Source organism: Notamacropus eugenii, chromosome 2 (assembly GCF_028372415.1).
Source record: "Notamacropus eugenii isolate mMacEug1 chromosome 2, mMacEug1.pri_v2, whole genome shotgun sequence".
Taxonomy (NCBI): Eukaryota; Metazoa; Chordata; class Mammalia; order Diprotodontia; family Macropodidae; genus Notamacropus; species Notamacropus eugenii.
This window is the reverse complement of record NC_092873.1, coordinates 172734807-172758979: the sequence shown is the minus strand read 5'-3', so window position 1 is coordinate 172758979 and position 24173 is coordinate 172734807. Positions and strand designations below refer to the sequence as shown.

General features: G+C 37.3%; 1 protein-coding gene across 3 annotated transcripts in view; it reads right to left on the bottom strand.

Moving 5' to 3' along the window:
- Positions 1 to 24173, bottom strand: part of FHL5 (four and a half LIM domains 5) — a 74767-nt gene that overhangs the window by 42017 nt on the left and 8577 nt on the right. Inside the window, exon 1 of one of the 3 annotated variants that reach the window (XM_072642880.1) lies at positions 3663 to 3784. The exons of the other annotated variants lie outside the window; for them this stretch is intronic. Coding sequence (XP_072498981.1) covers positions 3663 to 3769 — 107 coding nt within the window. The 5' untranslated portion in view covers positions 3770 to 3784. Of the gene's footprint in view, positions 1 to 3662; positions 3785 to 24173 lie in introns of those variants that run through there. 3 annotated transcript variants of the gene reach the window in all.

The following is a 24173-nucleotide window of genomic DNA, read 5'->3' as shown; positions in this document are numbered from 1 at the left end:
AGGGCGAGATGACTTCATGATGCTGTTGGCATGAATTGCCATACTGGCCATACCTACTGATCACTCATCATCAGCCTGCTTTTAGATTCATTCCCATATTTAGTCTTATCATTCCAGGTTCTAGGAAAATTCAAGGATATGTTTGGATATTTTCTCTGTAATTGCTGATTTTCAACATTTTTCTCATTATTTAATCAACTAAACTAGGAGTTCCTAACCATGTTCATTAAATATGATTTAGTGAATATACTGAAGAAAATTCTTCCCATAATTATTTGCTTACCAATCTTTTTATAGTAAAACCCCTAATAGCCTAGGTTTTAAATAAACATCAAAGATATTGGCTGTATGGTTTAGTTGTATGGTTTATTAACAGTGTAACCAATAATAACACAAAGACAAATAGTTATTAGCAACAATTTAATTGTGAGAATTGTCATTGCCTCAAGTCATTGAATTCACTGTAGCTGACCACTTCTGAAAACATAATCCCATACAGTTCAGTTTTTCTCAAGATGCTTAGTATAAGGGGCAGCTAGGTGACGCAGTGGCTAGACCACCAGCCCTGTGATCAGGATGACCTGAGTTCAAATCTGTCCTCAGACAATTACCAGCTGTCTGACCAGCCCACCCTTACCAGAGCAAGTTACTTAACCCTGATTACCTTCTTAAAACAATACAACACAAGCACAAAAAAGATACCAGGTATAGTCTCTTCTCAAGAATCTTTTTTACAAGATAGAGGTAAAAAACTTCCATCACTAAGAGCACTCTTGGCCCTTCCTTTCCCTTCTTCCCCTCTCTAAGGCTGCTTTACAGCTCATATCACTTGGGCAAAATGGAGATTCAATAGGCCTTGCCATCTCCCCTGCTGTTACAATCTAATGTACTCAAGGCTAAACCCTTTACCCTGCTGTTGCTATACCCATTACACCCCAGGGTGTTATCATCTGACTGACTATGAACCTCCTGGTCTTCACATCAGTTTAGTTGCAGAACCATTAGGTCTTCCTGGCCTTTCCATATGCCCTGCAGCTGAAATTCTTTTTTATGTAGTCTCCCCCAGTTAGAGTGTGACAGACTATTTTTGCTTTTTGGCATGTAGTAAGCACTTGTTAAATGCTATTTTCATTTGTTTATTCATATATTCAAAACAACTTCACCAGAAAAGATTTTCCCACCTTCTTTTTCTCTACCTTCTCTAATTTCTCTCCATCCTTGAGAGGAAAATAGTGTCTTCACTTCACTCTTTCTCATATAATTTTCTTTATAAGCTTTCTTCATAAGTTCAAACAATATTTTGGTCATTCTGTTTCTTTTTTACTTTCTCACCAGTGTGATAGGCATTTCAATCACCTCACTGGCATGACAAGTCTCTCTGGAATGACAGCTAAAACTCTCCAAACTATCAGCCAAACTGTTTTTTCTGTAACATTTCATTTGGATCTTAAAGCTAAAACACCAGTATCTGTAGTCTATGTGGGAAAGCCTAGTGAAACAGGTGGTACTGTAGCTGGGGACCACAGACCTCTTGGAGTCCATGGCTAGATTTCAAGAGGTTTGTGAATTTGAATGGGAAAGAAATACATTTTTATTTCCACTAATATCTAACTAAAATTTAGTTATTTCCTTAAGTTATTTAATTAATCTGAAGAGAGTTCCATCCAAAGCTTCATTAGACTGCCATAGGGACTACACAGCATACAAAAGAGTTAAGAACCCCTCCTCTAGAGGCTGCCAGGAAAGACTTCATAGATATGGCACTTGGTCTGATTCTTGGAAGACGTGTGTAAATTGTACAAGTGGAGCTTGTGGTGTAGGAGTGTGGCGTTCTAGCTGAGTAAACTAAGTCGCTGAGATGAGGGAGCAAATCATCACTCTGTGCAAAGGGAGAGATTAGAAGACAAGACTGGAAAGAGCCAGACAACAGAAGAGCCTCACTGTCAAATAAAGTCCCCAAATCCATGCAAACACACACATCTAATAGGCATGCATATGTATATGTATATGTATATATGCATTGTTGTTTGCTGTTCAATATTTTCACTTATGTCCAGTCTCTATGACCCCATTTGGAGTTTTCATGGCAAAGATACTAGAGCAGTTTGCCATTTTCTTCTCCAGCTCATTTTACAGATGAGGAAACTGAGGTAAACGGGGTTAAGTGACTTGCCCAGGGTCACACAGCTAATGAGTGTCAGAGGCCGGATTTATATCAGAGTATGAGTCTTCCTGACTCTAGTTCAAGCATTTTATTCATTGTATGACCTAGCTCTGTGTGTGTATATTTTCTATACACTGTATGTATATATATATATGTGTGTGTATATATACATATGTGTGCATATGCCCATATAGGCATACATAGAATATATGCCTATATCATATGCATATGTTGTGTGTATGTACGTATATATTGTGGATATATGTGTATGTATTTGTCTGGACTTGGGATTTCATTGGTATTGGGAAATCTTTGTTAGGAAACTCACTCTACCAAAGAAGATTGGCAATGAGTCTTAGAGAGTTGCCTCTAGGACAATGAGAAGTTAAGTGACTTTCTCAGGGTCATACAAGCAGTATATTTTTCAAAGAAAGGACCTAGGTTTTCCAAAGTTCTGAGATCATCTCTTTATCCCCTTTACCATACTACTTTCTCTGAATGTTCTCTCCCTCTCCTTCCCTTCCCTTCCTTTCTTCCTTCTCCCCCTCTCCCAACTCCTCCAGTTCTAGGCATGTTACAAATGCAAAATAAAAGCTTAGAAGGTTGGATAAAGTCAGAGAAATCTTGAGGAACGTCCAACAGAATACCTGTGGTTTGTGTCTCCAAAGACTATAGAGAATTTTAAATTCCTTTCACATTCTTTCCAAAGAAGATTTCTGTTGCCCAAAGGGAAACATTTTAAACTCACACTTCCAAATGGAAAAAATACAGCACAAATAGAAACACAATGTAATGGTAATAGCGCTAGATTAGCAGTAAGATTCACATTCTAGTCCGATAGTTAGCCCTACTTTGTGTCATCTTGAGCAATCACTCAGTTTTTCTAGGTCTTAGTTTCCCCGATTGTAAAATGAAGATACAAATGTCAGCTCCGACTGACCCTGAGCAAGTTACTTAGCATCTCTTGGTCCCAATTTCCCCCAGAGTAAAGGACCTTAATACGCACTCTGCCTATTTGCTAGGGTTGTTGTAAGGGGTCAATTGCAATTATGAATGTATCAATACTTGAATAAGACAGGCTCTAGCCATAATCATTTGACACTACCAGTTTATAGTAGAAAGAGCAATGGACTGGAGGTCAGGAAACCAGGACTTCAGAACTAGCCTTTTGATAACTAGCTCTGTGGCTTTGGGTAATAGAAATAATTAATAATAATAATGGCTAACATTTATATAACACATTAAGGTTTGCAAAATACTTTGGACATACTATCTCATTGGATTTCCATGATGACTGTACAGTAGGTTATGTTAGCATCTCCATTTTACAGTTAAGGAAAGACTAAGTTAAAGGACTCAACCCAGGGTGGAAAAGCCATAGCACGATTCTATAGCACGATTTGAATTCACTTCTTCCTCATCCCAAGTCTAGTCCTCTATCCACCATGCCTTCTAGTAGCCTCTATCACTTCATATCTTTGGGCCTCACTTTCCTTACCTGGAAAATAATGGAGTTGAATTAGATGCTCCCCAGCTCCTTTCTTGTTCTGAGAGGCTGGAACCTTTTGGAATATTGGCTTTTGGTTCTACAGCTGTATTTATCATACTAACAGAAAAGGTTGTTTTTCCCTTTTAAAAATAACTTGAGTTTTTAATTCTACCATCAATCAAAATAACCCAAAACAAGCATCAGAGAACTGGAGTGGAATGTTATTAATCTCTAGGGATATGTTTTACTGGCCATGTTCGGTTGGAAGCTGAATGTCTTACGTTGGGCATTCAACTCCATATCCTCTGGGGAGTGACAAACAGTTCTCCCATGAAATAATACAGCTGACTACAGCTTTCCAGTAGCTTAATTTGTTCTCCGGATGCTGAAATAATACATGGTACACTTTTTACAGAGACTGATGTAATTATGATAGCTCTTACTATTGAGATAAATAACAATTCAATCAGTCAACAAGAATTTATTCATAGATAGAGCTGGAAGGAACTGCAGAGGCCAATTGATTTCTCTCTCTCTCTCTCTCCCTCCCTCTCCCTCCCTTCCCCCCCCCTCATATTTCCTCTCATATGAGGAAATTGAGGCCCAAGGAAGCTAAGTGATATACCCAAAGTCATAAAGGTAGTAAGTATCAGAAGTAGAATTTGTAACCATGCTCTTCGAGTTCAGAACTAATGCTTTTGCCACTGGACCAATATGTAATAGGTGATGCCCATATTTTAAAGAGCTTCTTATTTTTTTTTAAACCAACAAAGACTTTAATTTTTTTGAAGTGTTTGAGGATTGTGCTAACTATGATTCTTTCATAGGAGGATAATTTTCTGATATAACATAAAATAAAGGATTATTACTTGACGGACTCAACTTTGTATTATCTAGTCTATGGAGTTTCCAGATCATGTCTTCCATTTTTTCCACTCCTGTTGGTTATCTTTAAAGCAATTCATTATATCTTTTTTCCAGCAGTTATCCAAAAGGCAGGCAACATAACATTTTGAGATGTGGTATCCCTAGAATCACTACATTCAACAAACATTTATTAAACACCTACTCTATGTGGCACTGTGCTGGGTATTGGAGGAGACAGAGAAGGTAGATAAGACAGAGTCCTTGCCTCCAACATGCTTACAATTTAGTAAGTTGTAAATCTATAAAAATAATGATAGTACCTAAGTGCATAAGAGCAATGTGAGACTTAAGTGTAGAAAGACCATTCCTTATCTGGGGAGATCAAGGAAGGCTTCCTGGAGAGCATTTGAAATAGCCTTTACAAGGCAGGTAAGAATTCAGCAGGTTGGATGGAAGAGGACATGCTAGGCATAGTAAACAGCATGTGCTATTTTTTGGAGGAAGGAAAGCATGCCATGGGGACAGGTAAGAGGTGTAAGAGAGATGACAAGTAGTCCAGTTTGTTTGAAATATAGAGCTCATGTAAAAAGAGTATGAGTTAAAATGGAAAATTAGGGCAATGGAAGATCCTGGAGAGTTGTGCAAATAACTATGATATAACATATGCACAAATAACTGTAACAAATGGGAATTTGAGATATGTGTAAAGCGTGAAAGAAATTTGAAGAAGGAAATATCATTTTTAACTAGGGATCAAGGAGGGCTTATATGTGGTGGCACCTGACATGGATCTTGAAAGAAGGGAGGAATTTCAACAAATGGAGATGGGAGATGAGAGTCCATTGTCAGCAGAGGAGATGGTGTAGACAAAGGTACAGAGACAGGAGAGAAAAAGTTAAGGATGGAGAAGAGAATAGGCTTGGATAAGCTAAGACTTTTGGAGCACCCTGTAGATACATGAAGTGAGATGGCATGATAAAGACGTAGAAACCAAAGGAAGTGTATTGCTGTTGCCCCGAGTTTAGAGTTCTCTTTCAATGCCTGGAAGTCCCGGGTCATTTGCTACTAGATTTTTCATTGCTATTCCTTTCCCTAATTTTCTGGGAAAATATGCAGATACATACTATATCCCTAATATGCAGATACATACTATAAATTCCCTATGGAGAGAAGACAGTTGATTTTTCTTTACCTTGTTTACCTACTCACTCACCCTCTGCCTTTTACATGCTCTCCCCAAACAGTATACTACCTCCTTGAGTACTTTTGAAAAGGACACTGACTCCATAGGAGAAAAATGGAGGTGGGATACAAGCTATACAAGTTTTTAGTTTGTAATATGGACCCTAAATGATAGCCACTGGACACCATCACTCTTTCTTGAGTACATCTTTTTTTTTTGCCCAAATTCTTTCTCTTTGACAATTTTTTATCCTTAATGATAACTCAATTCTAATTTTTTTTCCATGGACTTAGTTGGCAAGGTTCTTGGGTGTCCTAAAATCTGCTTTCCCAGCCCTCAGGTATAGGTGGGAAATTGTATAAACTGGTACCTCCTAATGTGCCTTAAAGAAGAAACCTTAGACATAGTTTATTCCCTGTGATCACAGGACTGATATGGACCTCAGAAACCATCTAGTTCAACACTGTCATTTTACAGATGAGGAGAGATACCATTTAGACCATTCCATGTGATATTGCACCTTAAAGTACTAGCTATGGACTTGGGTGTCAGAGAATAGTTTTATTTATCTGCTTGTGGGTTTCCTCCTACCCCTATAGACAACCAGATAAATGAAATGGTTTTATGATCCTGTGCCCCATTTTGCACCCTTTTATTTCTCCTCAGTCATATGAGTGGAAATGCACACCTGAGAGCCAATGAGACCTATATACTTATTTTCATTTGCTTTTAACCACTAGCTTCAAACATTTCCCTATCTTAGGGTGATTTGCTATAGTTCAAGCTTGGGTCTCTCACCTCTTATGGTAGGTCTTGTAGACAACATTTAAAAACCATAATTATAAATACAAATCCACAATTATGGCAATATTGGCATATTTCCTCATTCCTTCCCCCACCATAGTCAGTATTATATTATCCCCAGTAAGTTTGAGGATTTGATTGAATCCAGGACTCACTGGGAACAAAAGCAAATCACTATGACAGTTTCCTAGAGTTTCACTGAAGGTACATTTAACATAAATTAATCCTTTTATTTTAATTAGAATAATAAGGCTAATTTTTAAATTCCTGTGTTGTGACTACCAATGTGACTAGTGAAAAATCATTTCACTACCCTGGGCCTCAGTCTCCTCATTTGTAAACTAAGGCAGTTGGGCTAGTTGTTCTCTAAGTTACCCCCTTCCAGCTATAAATCTAAAATCCTACTACCAAATCCTATGATCCCATACTATTTCATGTCTCATGAATAAGGATTGTCTATAAACTTTGATCTGCCTTTTCCATTTGAAGATGATGCTATCAAATACATCAGTGGGATAAGTTTTCAGAATTGTTTTTTCCAGTAAAGGGGCTGGTTTTGTGGTGATTTCTCTGCACTTTTTAGTATCTGTTGTAGCCAACAATATATGTGGGTTATTCCCCAGGATTTAGGGTCTTTGGAATATGGTGAAACTAAATGGACCATGTCAGCATTAAACCTATAATCTCAATTAAACTGACAACATATTCATTAGCTTGAATAACCCACAATGTGCCTGGCACTCAGTCTGATCATGATTATTGGTTTCTGTGAATCAGAATGAAATAAAAACTTTACTGGGGGCCATAGCAGACTATGTGATTAGAAAAAACCGCAGACCAGAGGTCATTGGAGTTAGAAGGGATCATAAAGATTTTTTTTTGTTTCCTTCCTTTTGCCAATGAGGAAGTTGTGGTTTAGAGAAGTAAAATACATTGTACAAGATTTTACAGTTATTCATTAGAAGGGCTCAGACATAGTTCTGCTGACTCCAAATTCAGTGTTTTGCAATGTACCATGAGTATGTATAGTTTATCCTTATTTATAGGTTGTGCTGTACTAACCCACATATGTTATTCCCCAGGATTTAGGGTCTTTGGAATATACTGAAACTTCGTGGACTTAACTTGTTGATAGGGGGTGACATTTTCATTCCTGTACTGTAGGAAGATCACTTTTGACAGCTGAATATAAGACAAACTGGAGTGAAGAAAGACTTGAGTCAGGGAGAACAGCTAGCAGGCTATAGAAATAGTCCAAGTATAAGGAAATGTGGGAGCATGCATTAATGTGTTGGTGGTATCAGAAGACAGAAGAAGAAACATATGTGAGATATTGTGAAGGTGAAATCAACAAGACATGGAAACACATTAGACATGAGGAGTGAGAGAGAATGAGAATGATATCTAGATGTTGAGCCTGCGTGACTGGGAAGATGGTGATACTTTCAACCATATTAGGGAAGTTAGAAAGAGGGAAGAATCTGGAAGGAGATAAATTCAATCTTAGAGCTGTTGAATTTAAGATATCTGTGGGATGTCCATTTGAAATGTTCAATAGGCAGTTGGAGATGCGAGACTAGAAGTCAACAGAGAGATTAGAACTAGATAAGTAAATTTGAGAAACACTACCCCATAAAGATGATAATTTAACTGAGTTCTTTGAAAACACATAAAGCAAATATGTTATTGGTGAGGGAGAAGAGAAGAGGGCTCAGAAAAGAGCTGTGTGGGATATCTACAGTTAGCAGTTGTCACTTGGTTGGAGAGCCAGAAAAAAAAGACTGAGAAGGATTGGACAGATAATTTGGAGACCCAATAGAGGGTTGTAGTAGAGTAGAAAGAAGAGGTTATTAAGGAAAAGAAGGTGATTAGCTGGGTCAGAGGCTGCAGAGAGGTCAAGAAGGATGAGGAGTAAGAAAATGCCATTAGATTCAGAAATTAAGAAATCATGGGTAACCTAGCCTGATGTGCTCTCTCCTTTGTTTAAATGAAGTTAATGTTTTGTACCTTTCATTTCACTTTCATAGCTTCCACATTCTACCTTGTATTATAATTACTTCTGTATAAGCTGATGTTCCTTTCTGATATGGACAAATATGTTCATAGAAAGGGGCAGAAAACAGCCAGAGAGACAAAGGCAGAGATACACAGGTGATAATAGGCAAAGTATACTGCTTTCCAGCCTTGTATTTTCATAACTGATATTAAGTCTTTGGAATTGATAGCTTATAGGGGTAGGAAACATGTGGCCTTCAAGACCACATGTGGCCCTGTATGTCCTCAAGTGTGGCCCTTTGACTGAATACAAACTTCACAGATCAGATTCTGTTCTGCCCTGCGTAGAACCTCTAGTATCTACTTTACCCTAAATTGGTGGCAACAGGACAAAACCTATTACATAGTTGTGACTCAGCTGGCAGAAATGTGGATTTTAGTTTCTCACCATGACAGAGAAATAAGTCATTTCATGCAAAAGACTCTGTTTTGGAGAAGTAATTGGTCAAGGCCAGACCTCTGAGTATGTCATACAAGATCCTGAACTGGGTCTGAGAAAGATCTTCAGAACCAAGACTATAAGAGACCTCTGTTCCAGTTTGGGAACAGACTCAAAGTTTATAGTCTTGGAAGAAATAACCAGAGGGAAAGAAATGTGCCACCTTCTGTTAGCTGCCAAACTGAGGTGAACCCAAGAGAAGAGTTCACTCAAAGTTAAATCAAAGAAGAGTTGAATTTGGAATGGAACTGAGCAGAGCTAAATTTGGGCCTCAGAGAAGACATCTGATTGGATCCTTATTTATGACTCATTTTGAGGCAACTAAGTGGCCCATGGGATGTTGAGTCAGGAAGGACTGAGCTTAAATCTGGCCTCCCATTCTTCCTAGCTGTGCGACCCTGGGGCAAACCATTTAACTTCTGTCTGCTTCAGTTTACTCATCTGTAATACGGGAATAATAACAACACCTCCCTTCCAGGATAATTGTAAGGATAAAATGAGATATAAGTGTGAACAATGAAAGAAATAAAAACCCTCAGCTTACTTAGATTAATTTTCCTATGTAGTTTAGGTCAATTTAAAATTCTAGTGGCCTTCTGTGGACCTTGGGTGCAGCCTTTTGACTGAATCCAAGTTTTACAGAACAATAGATTTATTCCGTGAAGTCTGGATTCCAAGGACCACTCTTTAGAATCTAGAGTGCCACATGTGGCCTCGAGGCCACAGGTTCCCCACTCTTGGGGGGGCTATTGTCCTATATTCACCTTTTGCATTCTCACCTGTGTCCTAATTTCTGTTTTGACATTGTCCATACATATTGTGCTTGTTTTGCTACATCCCAGGTCATCCCTTATAGTAGTGAGGGACATCCCTTAAAACAGTAAGAAACAAAACAAATTATATTATCAGCATCCCACCCAAGTACTTTGGTAACATCTAAGTGCAACATTAATCATATTTGGCAGGAAAACATATATAACAAGACTGTTTTTGGGAGGGGCAGTACTGTCCATTGAGAATGCTTCAGATAAAGCATGAGGTGAGGACAGTCTACTGACATGAAGTCATCTATAGAAAGCAATAGTCCATTGTATGAACAGATGCAAAGCGAAATGAGCAGAACCAGGAAAACATTATACATGACAACAGCAACATTGTGTGATGACAAACTATGAATGATTTAGCTCTTCTCAGTAACATGATGATCCAAAATAATTATAAAGGACTCATGGAAAATGCTATTCACTCCCAGATAAAGAACTGAGGGACTTTGTATACAGATTGAAGCATATTTAAATTTTTTTGGTTTTTTTCCCTTTTGGTCTGTTTCCTTCATAACTGACTAATATAGAAATATGTTTTACATGACTGCACATGTATAACCTACATCAAATTGCTTACCTTTTAAGGAACAGGGAGGAGAAGGGAGGGAGAAAATTTGAAACTCAAAATCTTGTAAAGATGAATGTAAAAATTGACTTTATAATTGGGGGAAAATATTATTAAAAAAGAAAGCAATAGTCTTCTTGTCTTAAGCTGGATAATAATGTTGTCCTGAATTTTGAATGTGACATTTGACATCTGACAAAAAATTACACCCATCTTCCACTTCAGAGAGACAATGTTGTACAATAGAGCTGGCAGTCAGGAAACCATTGATTCCAATCCCATCTCACTTAATAGCTATATAACCATACTGGCAAGTCACAACCTCTCAGAGTCTCAGATTTCTGATCTGTCAAATGGGCATACTAATAACATTGACTTTTCAACATGGTTATGATGATCAAATATAAATTCTGCAAATCTTAAAGTGATATATAAGCATGAGTTATTCTGATTACACATGATGCTTTAGTCTTACACATAGAAAAGCATCAAACTTTAGAACTGGAAGAGACCTTGAAGATCATGTAGACCAAATCTTCCATCTTTAGTTGGGAACACCGAGACTCAGAGAATGAAGTGATTGTCTATGGTCACAAACCTGGTAAAGAGAAACATGGAGCACTTAACCCAGAAAGAATTTTCTTTAGAAAAGAATGAGGAAGTAAAAAAAATGTATGTTATCATTTGTTAATCATTTCAAGTAAATAGATTTAAAAATATTTACCTCCAAGGCTATATTAGTAATTCAAATAACCTTTCGTATGCTTTTTTATAGATAGCCTAGAGCTTTATAATCAGTGACCTATTTAAAAGCCGCTTTTAAAGTAGCAGTGAAATAACTTGGAAGAAAACTAAACTCTCTTTTTTTTTAACTTAGCCAAAGTTGGACATCAGTTTATTGACCCACTTAAGAGCAAACTATGTTTATCACCACTTTGGCCATTCTGCTCCATTTCTTTTCCCACAGTTTTCCTTTAGCTTAGCCTAGTTTTCTCAAGATGCAATATTTTTAATGGCCTCTCTTTCCCCCCTTCAATAAAACTTAGTTTCCTTTAGTACAAAGTTTCTCAGAGATATGAAATATCAGTCATAAAAATGAAGCCAGTGTTCTGTTTTAATGAGGTATTGGGGAAAAAAGCAATCTAAACATGTTAACATGTAGAATACAGCTTCATTTACCTTCATTTTTTGGACTTAGTTTATAAAACCTTTATTAGACACCCAGTATGTGTGCTAGGTTCCAAAGAATTTTGACTCCTTGTGTCTCTTATAGAAATCAGTTCTATGTTAATCATTAGATTATGAACTCCTTGAGGGCAGGGTCAGCCTTTCACCTTTCTTGATAGCCCCAGCATTTTACAGGGTACCTGGCACATAACAGGTCCTTAATAAATGCTTATAGACTGTCAGTATTGTGTAATATTGACTTACAATTGTCAATATCTACTAGTTGGTTAACTAGACTTAAGGAAATGATGAAGAAAATTTTAATCCCTGTGCTTCAGTTTCTTTACCTATAAAATGAGGAGGTTGGAATCAGGAGTTTGCTTGTAAATGTTTAACAACCAGCTCTCCAGAAAAAAATATATTCGTGACACACTTTTAAGCATAATCTCCATTTTCTCCATCATTTCTTTAAGTTTAGACAATCAACAACAACAAAAATCAAACCTGGGTTTTTAGCTTTTCCTGATTCCTGACATGAAAATGCTCCCACTGAAAATTTAACAATCAGCTCCTGATTTGAGCTGGCTCCATTACTGCTGGGGATGGAAGCTCAATTCCATGTGGACAGTCTCGGGCGGGTAAAGGTGGGAACTTCTAAATCTTAGAGTTCTCACGAGGACCCCCCAGGAAACGACTGGGAATCGAGGTGAACCGAGCTATCTCGTGTATTTCCTCCTCTTCCCGTGAGAAACGTGATGGGAGAGAGATCTCCCTGCCCTCGAGATTGTCCCGGATCTGGGCACACCTAACAGGCATGGTATTCAGATGCAAACTATGCGGCTGGAGAGTTTTAATTGGAGTCAGGAAAGCCTGAAAGCTCTCTTGGGAGGAGGGGCGCGGAGCAGACAGAAGGCTCCGCTTTTCCTCTCTCCTCTCTCCTCTCCCCCTCTCTCCCCACTTACACTTCTACTTCCAATCTCTTATTGTAAGATCTTTGCCTCCTTGGGAGATTCTTCGCTCCCTCCTAAGGAAGAATTCCCCTGCACTTGTAACTAGACCCTGAAATAAAGCTCAACCCTTGTTCGACTCTGGAACGTCCTTTCTCTCATACGAGCATCCGGTTTGGCCAACCGAAGACCTCCGATAGAGGTAAGGGAAGACTCGGGTAGCCCACAGGCCTCTAGGCCTGGCACATTACCTCGACTGAAATGATCTCTGAGGCCCCTTCCAGTTCTGGTTCCTTTGTAATAGAGCCTCATTCCTCACATATAATACAAATGGTCTCTTATTTTACATCCCTCTAGGGAAACAAATAATATCATTAGCATCTGTTTCTTCTGGTTATAATCATCACTAGGGTGTCTAGAAAAAAAATTTCCCAGGGATACTTTTGGATTTCATTTCTCCATCACCCTTTGTAAATATAGGAAGTAAGTGTTAAGTGTTAATAATATAAAAGTTGAGTCCCAGTCCCACATCAGTGGTCTGCTGTGCACCTCCACCTGGATGAACTACCAAGACTTCTACTTCTAAGTGAACACATTCCAAACTGAACTATTAAAGTTCCTCCCCACCCCAGGCTGTTTCCCCACTTCCCCCCCCCCCCCCATTCATTTTCCAATTACCTAGGATTTAGACCTTGGCATTATCTTTAACACACCCCTCTCTTTCATTTCCCAAATCTCATCATTGGCACAATTCTATTGACTCTATCTCCAAAATCTCTTATCTCCATCCTCCCTTTTTCTCTTCTTTGGTTACTCAAATTCAGTGCCTTCTTCACCTTTGCCTAAACTCATTTAATTGTCTAAAAACTGGTCTGCCTCTTCCTTTCTCTCCCTTTTCCAATCTTCCCTTCATTCAACTTCGGTAATTTCCATAATGCATAGATCTAACTCTCTTCTTCTCTTCCATGAAAACCTTCAGTGGTTCTCTATTACTTCCCAACAAAATCATTAATTCCTTCTCTGGAAACTCAAGACCCTCCTTAGTCCAGCTCCCAGCTTTGTAACTTATTACTCCCCTTCCTGTACTCTAAATTCCAGCCAAGTCAGCCTGACTTCTCACCGGTACTTGACTTTGTCTTGATCTCTCTCACCTCTTTGCTTTTGCATAGCCCATTCCTCATGTCTGGTATGATCTCTCTTCTGCATCTTACCTATTTCCCTACTGCTCTCTCTACCTCTTAATATCTTCTCTTTTTTTCCAGGCCCAGTTCATAAACAATTTCTTCCATGAAGGTTTGACTGATCCCCTCAAGTAGAAAAAAACCTTCCTCCTCAAATTTCTTATCCATTATAACTCCTTCTTGTTTTTTTTCTTTTTCCTATGCTTTTAAATATTTTTATTTTATTTTTAAAAATTCCATCTTATTTTGTTTTGTTTCAAATTCTCATCTACCTCTCTCCCTTAGTCACTGAGAACACAAGAGAAAACAAGCCCATTAAAAATATTTGTAGTTATGCAAATGAATTCTTTCATTAGTAATGTCCAAAAAAAACAATGAAAGAAAGGAAAAGAGAAAGAACAAAAAGTATGTTTCAGTCTCCACTCTAAGTCCATTACTCTGTATCTGGAGATGGATTGCATGTTTCCTCATGAGTCCTTCGGTGTACTGCATTTTATCATTGTGTGGATCTAAGTAACTAAGTCTTTCAAAGTTAATTATCTTTACAATATTGTTGTTATTGAATAAATTTCTTTCATGCTTCTCTAACTTGCTTATGATATCAACTTTTATGTCTAAATCATGTATTCATTGGGTACTTCTCTTGGTGCATGGTGTGAATTGTCTGTCTATATCTAATTTCTACCAAACTATATTCCAGTTTTCCCAATAAGTTTTGCCAAGTAGTTGAGTTCTTGTCCCAGTAAACTGGGATATCTTTGGGTTTATCAAACATCAATTGACAGTACTCATTTACTTTTGTATGTTGTGATCCTAATCTATTCTTATGCAGTTCCAAATTGTTTTTGGAATAGCATAGCATAGTTTGAGATCAAGTACATGCCAGATCCCCTTCTTCTCCCCACCCCTTTTTTTAATTTAATCTCTTGATTGTCTTGGTTTTTTTGTTTCTACAAATGAATTTTGTTATTGTTTCTAGCTCTGTAATTTGTCCTTTGGTAGTCTGATTGGTATTGCACTGAATTAGTAAATTAACTAAAATAATATTATTTTTATTATATTAGCTCAGCATACACACGAGCAATGAACATTTCTCTAATTATTTAGATCTGTCTTTATTTGTGAGAAGTGTTTTTTTTGGTAATTTAATTGTGTTCATATAGTTCTTATGTGAGTCTTGACAGACAGACTGCCAGGTACTTCATATAGTCTGCAGTTATTTTAAATGGAATTTCTCTTTCTTTATCTTCCTCCTGGATTTTGTATATACAGAAAAGTGGATGATTTCTGTGGGTCTGTTTTATCTGCTGCAAATTTACTGAAGTGGTTAATTGTTTCAGTTTTTTTAGTTGACTGTCCAGGGTTCTCTAAGCAAACCATAATATAATTTGCATAAAATGATAGTTTTCCTTCCTCTTTGTCTGCTTATTCTTTTAATTTTTTTTCTTGTGTTAGTTCTATAGCTAACATTTCTAGTACAATATTGAATAGTAATGATAATAATAAACTTCCTTGCTTCAACTCCTAGTCTTATTAGAAAGACTTCTAATTTATCTTTATTATAGATATTTAATTTAAAATTTTTGCTCCAAATACCATCACTGAATATAATTTTTATTGCTTTATGATCAGTAAAACATACATTTAATATTTCTGCTTTTTGCATTTGTCTGTTGAGGTTATTATATTTAATACATGGTCAATTTTTGTGAAGGTGCCATAAATCACTGAGAAATAAGTATATTCTTTCCTATTCCTATTCTATTCAATCTTTTTCAGAGGTTTCTCAAATCTATCTTTCCTAAAATTCTATTCACCTCCTTAATGTTCTTATTTATTTTATAGTTAGATTAATATAAATCTGAGAGGGATAAATTGAGATCTCTGCTATTATAGCTTTGCTGTCTCCTTCCCCTTGTAACTTATCTAATTTTTTCTTTAAGAATTTAGATGGGGGGTGGAGCCAAGATGGCGGAGTAGAAAGACGCACATACACATAGCTCCGAACCCACAACCCATAGAACATCTGTAAAAAGGAACTCACGGCGAATTCTGGAGCAACAGAGGCCACAGAACAGTGGAGTGAAGGAGATTTCTGTTTCAGAGAGACTTGAAAACCTCTCGCAAAAGGTCCTTCGGGCCGCGGACTGGGCGCCGCAGACTGGGAGCCGAGCACAGCGCTGCTGCAGCTGCGGCACCGAGAGGAGCAGATCCGAGCAGGCTTCAGGGACAGAATCTCCAGCGGCCGCGCGGGTCCCTCCACCCACAGGTGACGGGGGTCAGTGAGAGGGTCTCTTTGGCTGGTCGAGAGGGGAGTGGGGTGCCCCCATAACTCAGGGACCCTTGGGAGGCAACAGCGGAGGTGGGAGCAGACCGGGGCTCCCTAAGCAGGCAGGAGCTCGGATCCATTGTTGAAGCTCTCTGCATAAACCCCCTGAGGGAATTGGGCCCATGAGGTGGCCCTGCCCTGACCTGAGCACCTGAACTTAATCTCACACTGAGTAGCAGCCCTGCCCCCCACCCCAAGCCCTAAGGCTGGGAAGCAGTATTTGAATCTCAGACCCCAAGCGCTGGCTGGGAGGATCAGGAGGCGAAGTGGATGTGAAGATAATATTCAGAAGTCAAGTCACTGGCTGGGAAAATGCCCAGAAAAGGGAAAAACCCCAAGACTATAGAGGGTTACTTTCTTGGTGAACAGGTTTCTCCTCCCCTCTTTTCTGATGAGGAAGAGCAGTGCTCACCATCAGGGAAGGACACGGAAGTCAGGACTTCTGTATCCCAGCCCACTAAATGGGATCAGACCTGGGAAAAGCTCAAAAAGAGCTCATAAAATTTTGAAAATTATGTTAGAGAGGTGGAGGAAAAACTGGGAAGAGCAATGAAAGACTTGCAAAGTATGAACAGCAGGTCAGCACCCTGCTAAAGTAGACCCAAAAAAATGCTGAAGAAAATAACACCCTGAAAAATAGGCTAACTCAATTGGCAAAGGAGGTTCAAGAAGCTAATGAGGAGAAGAATGCTTTCAAAAGCAGAATTAGCCAAATGGAAAAGGAGGTTCAAAAGCTCACTGAAGAAAATAGTTCTTTCAAAATTAGAATGGAACAGATGGAGGCTAATGACTTTATGAAAAACCAAGAAATCACAAAACAAAACCAAAAGAATGAAAAAATGGAAGAGAATGTGAAATATCTCATTGGAAAAACAACTGACCTGGAGAATAGATCCAGGAGAGACAATTTAAAAATTATGGGCCTACCTGAAAGCCATGATCAAAAAAAGAGCCTAGACATCATCTTTCATGAAATTATCAAGGAAAATTGCCCTAATATTCTAGAACCAGAGGGCAAAATAAATATTGAAAGAATCCACTGATCACCACCTGAAAAAGATCCGAAAAGAGAAACTCCTAGGAATATTGTGGCCAAATTCCAGAGTTCCCAGGTCAAGGAGAAAATATTGCAAGCAGCTAGAAAGAAACAATTCAAGTATTGTGGAAATACAATCAGGATAACACAAGATCTAGAAGCTTCTACATTAAGGGATCGAAGAGCATGGAATAGGATATTCCAGAAGTCAAAGGAACTAGGACTAAAACCAAGAATCACCTACCCAGCAAAACTGAGTATAATACTTCAGGGGAAAAATTGGTCTTTCAATGAAATAGAGGACTTTCAAGCATTCTTGATGAAAAGACCAGAGCTGAAAAGAAAATTTGACTTTCAAACACAAGATTGAAGAGAAGCATGAAAAGGTGAACAGCAAAGAGAAGTCATAAGGGACTTACTAAAGTTGAACTGTTTACATTTCTACATGGAAAGACAATATTTGTAACTCTTGAAACTTTTCAGTATCTGGGTACTGGGAGGGATTACACACACACATGCACACACACATGCACACACACACACACATAGAGACAGAATGCACAGAGTGAATTGAAGACGATGGGATCATATCTCAAAAAAATGAAATCAAGCAGTGAGAGAGAAATATATTGGGAAGAGAAAGGGAGAAATGGAATGGGGCAAATTACCTCTCATAAAAGAGGCAAGCAAAAGACTTATTAGTGGAGGGATAAAGAGGGGAGGTGAGAGAAAAACATGAAGTTTACTCTCATCACATTCCACTAAAGGAAGGAATAAAATGCACACTCATTTTGGTATGAAAACCTATCTTACAATACAGGAAAGTGGGGGATAAGGGGATAAGCAGGGTGGGGGGGATGACGGAAGGGAGGGCATGAGGAGGAGGGAGCAATTTGAGGTCGACACTCAGGGGAGGGACATGATCAAAAGAGAATAGAAGTAATGGGGGACAGGATAGGATGGAGGGAAATATAGTTAGTCTTATACAACACAAGTATTATGGAAGTCATTTGCAAAACTACACAGATTTGGCCTATATTGAATTGCTTGCCTTCCAAAGGGAAGGGGTAGAGAGGGAGGGAGGTAAAGAAGTTGGAACTCAAAGTGTTAGGAACAACTGTCGAGTAATGTTCTTGCCACTAGGAAATAATAGGTGAAGGGGTATAGAAAGTTATCTGGCCCTACAGGACAAAAGAGAAGATGGAGACAAGGGCAGAGAGGGATGATAGAAGAGAAAGCAGATTGGTCATAGGGGCAATTAGAATGTTTGGTGTTTGGGGTGGGGGAGGGCACAAAAGGGGAGAAAATTCGGAACCCAAGATTTTGTTAAAATGAATTAAAAGTTAAATAAATAAATAAATAAACAAACAAACAAACAAATAAATAAAAGAATTTAGATGCTATTATCTGTAATGGCAATAAGCTAAAAGCCTTCCCAATAAGATCAGACAGGGGTGGAGCAAGCATGCCCATCAGCACTACTATTACTCAATATTGTGCTAAAAATGCTAGCTATAGCAATAAGGGAAAAAAAAGAAATTGAAGGAATTAGAATAAGCTATAAGGAAACAAATTAGAATAAGCAATAAGGAAACAAAACTATCACTTTTTGCAGATGATAGGGTACTTAGAGAATCCTAATGAATCAACAAAAAACTAGTAGAAATAATAACTTCAGCAAAGTTGTAGGATATAAAATAAACACACATAAATCATCAGTATTTCTATATATTATCAATAAAGTCCAGCATCAAGAGATAACTGCTAACAATATAAAATGCTTGGAAGTCTACCTGCTAAGAGAAATCTTAGGAACTATATGAACACAATTACAAAATATTTTTCACACAAATAAAGTCAGATAGAAACAATCAGAGAAATATTCATTCCTTATAAGTATACTGAATCAATGATCAAAATGACAATAGACCTAAATTAATTTGCTTATTCAGTGCCATAACAAACCACCAAAATAATTATTTTGTAGAGTTAGAAAAAATAATGATTCATCTGGAAGAACAAAAGGTCAAGAATAACAAAGAATTAATGAAAAAATAAGAATGAAGGTGGCTTGGTTGTAGCAGATCTCAAATTGTATTACAAAGTGATAATCATCAAAAAAAATTAGTGCTGGCTAAGGAACAAGAGTGGTGGGTCAATGGAATAAATTAGGGATACAAAATACAGTAGTAACTGATCATAGTCATCTAGTGTTTGATAAACCCAAAGACCTAAGCCTTGGGGACAAGCACTCACTATGTGACAAAAATAACTGAGAACTAGACAGCAGTATACTGACCAACATTTCACACCATCTAGTAAGAAAATGGATACCTGCTTTAGATGTAAAAGGTGATACCATAAGCAGATTAGAGGAGCTTGTCAGATCTATGAAGAAGGGAAGAATTTATGACCAAACAAAAGATAGAGAACATTATGAGATGCAAAATAGACAATTTTGATTGTTTTAAATTAAACAGGCTTTGTACAAACAAAATCAATGCAACCAAGTTTATTCAGAAAAGCAGAAAACTGGGGAATTTTTTTTTTTACAAGACTTGTCTGTGATAAAGGCTTTATTTCTCAAGTACATAGAGAATGGAATCAAATTTATAAGAACATAAGTCGTTACCCAAATATTAAAATGTCAAAGGATATGAACAGACAGTTTTCAGATAAAGAAATCAAAGTGATCTATTGTCATATGAAAAAATGCTCTAAATTACTATTGTTAAGAGAAATGCAAATTAAAACAACTCTGAGGTACCAACTCACACCTCTCAGATTGATGAATATGATAGAAAGAAAAATGATAAATATTGGAGGGGATGTGGGAAAATTGGGACACTGGTGCATTGTTGATGGGGTTGTGAACAGATTCAACTATTCTAGAGAGGAGCAATTTGGAAATATGCCCAAAAGGCTATAAAATTGTGCATATGCTTTGATCCAGCAATACCACTATTAGTTCTGTGCCCCAAAGAGATCAAAGAAAAGCAAAAAGACCCAAAGAAATATTTATAGCAGCTCTTTTTGTGGTGACAAAGAATTGGACACTGAAGGAATGCCATCAGTTGGGGAATAGCTGAACATGCAGCATATGATTGTAATGGAATCCTATTGTGCTATAAGAAATGATGAGCATCCAGATTTCAGAAAAACCTGGAAAGAGTCATGTGAACTGATACAAATTAAAGTGGGCAATACTGCATGATGATCACCTGTGAATAATTTCATTATTCTCAGCAACCCAATAATCTAAGATAATTCCAAAATACTTATGACGAAAAATGCTATCCTCCCCCAGAGAAAGAACTGATAAAGAGTCAGAATGCAGACTGAAGCATACAAGATTTCACTTTATTTTTTATGGTGTTTCTTTTTTTATTTTTGGTATTTTCTTTCACAACATAACTAATATGAAAATATGTTTTGCATGATTGCATATGTATAACCTATATCAAATTGATACTGTTTCAGGGAATGGGGAGAGAAAGGAGAAAGGAAGGAGAGAATTTGGAACTCAAAATTTTTAAAAATTAATGTTAAAAATTGTTTTTACATATAATTAGGAAAAATAAAATATTATTCAAAAAATAAAATAATTTAGATGCTATGCTATTTGGTGCATATGGTTTCAGTATTGATATTAATTCAGTGTCTGTGCTACCGTTTAGCAAAATTTTAATTATGTCTATTTTTGCTTTTGCTTTGATCATGATTGCTACCCCTCCCCATGGTGATTCATCAAATCATTCTCATACTTGATTAGAACATGATAATAATCTTCTACTTTAAAAAGTAAGTCATGTAATCTTATCTAAATAGTGGTTTGCTTTTTTTAAGTTGAAGGTAAATGCTACATTTATAAAAGGTCAAAATTTGGATTACTTTATAAAGATAGAAGAAAGAATATAAGAGAAGGTTCAAACTGACCTATGCTCACTGACTGACTTTGACATTCCAAGTCTTACCTCTGTCTCTTTTCATAGGGTATCCCTGAAGTACATCCCTGAATGTACTCCTTCCCTTTCTCCTTCCTTCTATCTCTGAGAAGCTCTGACTTCAAGACTAAGCTCAAGGGTTATATCCTGTAGGATCTCTTACATGATCCTGGAGTTGTTAGTACCCTCTTTATCTCTTCAAATTAACCTCTGTGTACTTATCTATTTATGTATTACACCCTCAACAGAATATAAAGCCACACAATGCCTTTCACATAGTAAGCATTTAAAAAATGCTTGTTGGATTGAATTGAATTGGAAGGGATGGAAAAATAGGCAAATAGAATAAGTAGAAATTAATCTTTGTCTGAATTAAAAGTAGACTTTAACCAATATGACAACAGTTGGGACACAGGGATTTTATTTCAAATACAAGGTACATAGTTGAATTTGATCAGAAATATTGTTTTTTGGATGAGGAAAGTCTTGTAGGAGATAAACAAAGTGTACCTGTTAAGGTTTCACACTGAGAAGCTTTGTTGTTTATTACTGTGATTAGGATCTGATCTGCCTCCTGACCATAGGAGCACAGGAAAATTACTGTAGTCATCAGTACCAGTATCCAAGTTCATAAGTTGGTGACAAATCATGAGAAGACAGTGATGTCCAGATTCTCTTTCGGTGTTTGCTGATTTTTTCCAGCAGATACGAAGGTGCTGATGGAGGACAAGCTGAAGATTAAATCATGTGAGTGGAGGCTTTTGTTTCCCCTTTGGCTGTTCAGTTATTTTTTCAGTCATCTATGACTCTTCATGATCCCATTTGAGTGGTTTTCCCTTCCTTCCCTAGCTCATTTTACAGATGAGGAAACTGTGGCAAACAGGTTTAAGTGACTTGTCATACAGCTAGTAAGTATCTGAGATCAGATTTAAACATACAAAGATTAGTCTTCTGACTGGTCCAGGAACTTTATCCACTGTGCCACCTCCTTGCTCTTTCCCCTTTCTTTGGTACCGTAGTTAAAATACAAATGCAAATGATGAAGAGAATCTTGTTGTTGAATTATATGATGGGAAAACTTAGGGACATGAAGACTGGACAATCTCTGAGGGTCCTTCTAGTTCTAAAATTCTGAGTCCAAAATGCCTTGCTAGAAAATAAAACTCATGACCTTTTTTGGTATGTAGAAATTTAACAGAATGTGTGGGCAGAAAAGAATTTCTCAGCAATGCTAACGGAATGGTCAAGTTGAGTTGAAAATGGATTAAGAGTCAGATCAGCACAGTGAGAATAAAGCCTTACTCTTTCATTTGACATTCCGATCTTCTCTCTGTGGTGAATTCAAAACTTCTTATTACTAACATATATGAGAGTCTGATATAAGCTGATTAGGAGTGTAGCTAACACTTAGATTTACATTATTTTTAAACGTAGGCAAATAAAAAGGATGGAGGAGATCTGAAGGTTTGACCTGAAATTCACACCACTGATCTTAGCATAGAACACATATGTCCATCTTCTTTACTGGGACCGAAAGTGAACTGGGGTGAATAATTGCCAGTCATTAAGATGATGTCAGTCAAGCTGTATGCAAATCAATATTAAATTCACTTTTTTTTTTTTTGCTTGCTAGACTCACAGGCTGACCCAGAGGTCTTGAAGTTCTATTTTAAATTGAGCTCTCTTCATTATATCTCTAATACCAATTTTTTCCCTTATCTGTTCATATCTAATATTTATGCCTATAGCATATTTATTCCAGTGATTTTTTTTTCCTGGCTTCTCTAGATTCTTCCAGGAACAACTAAAAACTTGCCTTCTACAAAAAACCTTTCTGGTTTTGCCATATTATAATGCCTTCTAGAGGTATGTGCTAGTAAACAGGGGTTCAGTAAATGTTTGATAACTGACTCTCCAGAAAAAAAAAAGTGTACTTGTGACATAGTTTTAAATTTAATTGCATTATTTACATATTCTCTATTGCTTTTGTTAAATATAGATAATCAAATAATAAATCAAGTTCTGATTTACAGTGCTTGCAGATTTCCAAGGGGTAAAATGCTTATACAGAAAATTTAACCATCGGCTGGTTTTGAGCTGACTCTTGTAGCCCCTTGAGTTGGATTATCTCTAGCTTGTACAAAGCTCTCTGTGTGTTGTTTCCCCCATTAAACAGTGAGTTTCTTGAGAGCAGGACTGTTTTTATCTTGCTTTGTATCTTCACTGCTTAGCATCTAACAAATGCCTACTGACCTGAGTGTCTTCCAATCTCTTACCAGTCTTCCTTTTGATATCAAAATGCAGCTCCTTAAAAAAAATTATCTCCAAAGAAAACATTAATGGATTCAAAGCGATTGGTCTGACTTGTAAAGGAAAAATGTCTGAAAATGTAGTTGCTTAAGCACATCTTGAAAACAAAAGAGATTTTTTTTCTTCTCGAGTAGATCCTGATTTGGCTAAACATTCCAATCATATCTATGGTGTCTGCCCTTTAATCCTTTGACCTGTGTTCTGGTTCCTTCCTTCCTTCCTTCCTTCTTTCCTTCCTTCCTTCCTTCCTTCCTTCCTTCCTTCCTTCCTTCCTTCCTTCCTTCCTTCCTTCCTTCCCTCCCCCCATCCCTGCCTTCCTCCCTTGTCCACAAAGTATGACATAGAGTAAAGAGCAAAAGCCTTAGCAGGATGAAGGATTAGCTAAGTTCAGTTCTTGGTTCTGTTATCAGCCATGTGAATTTAGATAAATTATTTCACTTCCCTGGGCCTTGATTTCATCACCTGTAAAATTAAAGGATCAGTATGTATGATTTATAAAATCCTTTTTAATTTAGTATAATTGTGCATCCTTTTCAAATCAATCCTGAAAATTCTTCTCTCTCTCTCACAGAACACCCAAATCAGTAAGAATTCAGACCATGATGGAGTTATTCCTTTTGACTTAGAGATGTTGACCCTACTTCAATCCATGTCTTCTGTTTATTTGGTAAACTCACCTAGCAGGGGAATGGTCTGAGACTGGAGATTCACTAAATTAGCAACATGATTTTTTTAGGTAAAGTTAGATTGAAGTGTAGGCTAACAATTTTGAAAGGATTTGAAGTATATTAGCCAGAAAAAACAAACCTAATTACTTCTTTGAAATCTTAGCAAAATCCACTTAGGACTGTAGATTTATTTAGAGTTTA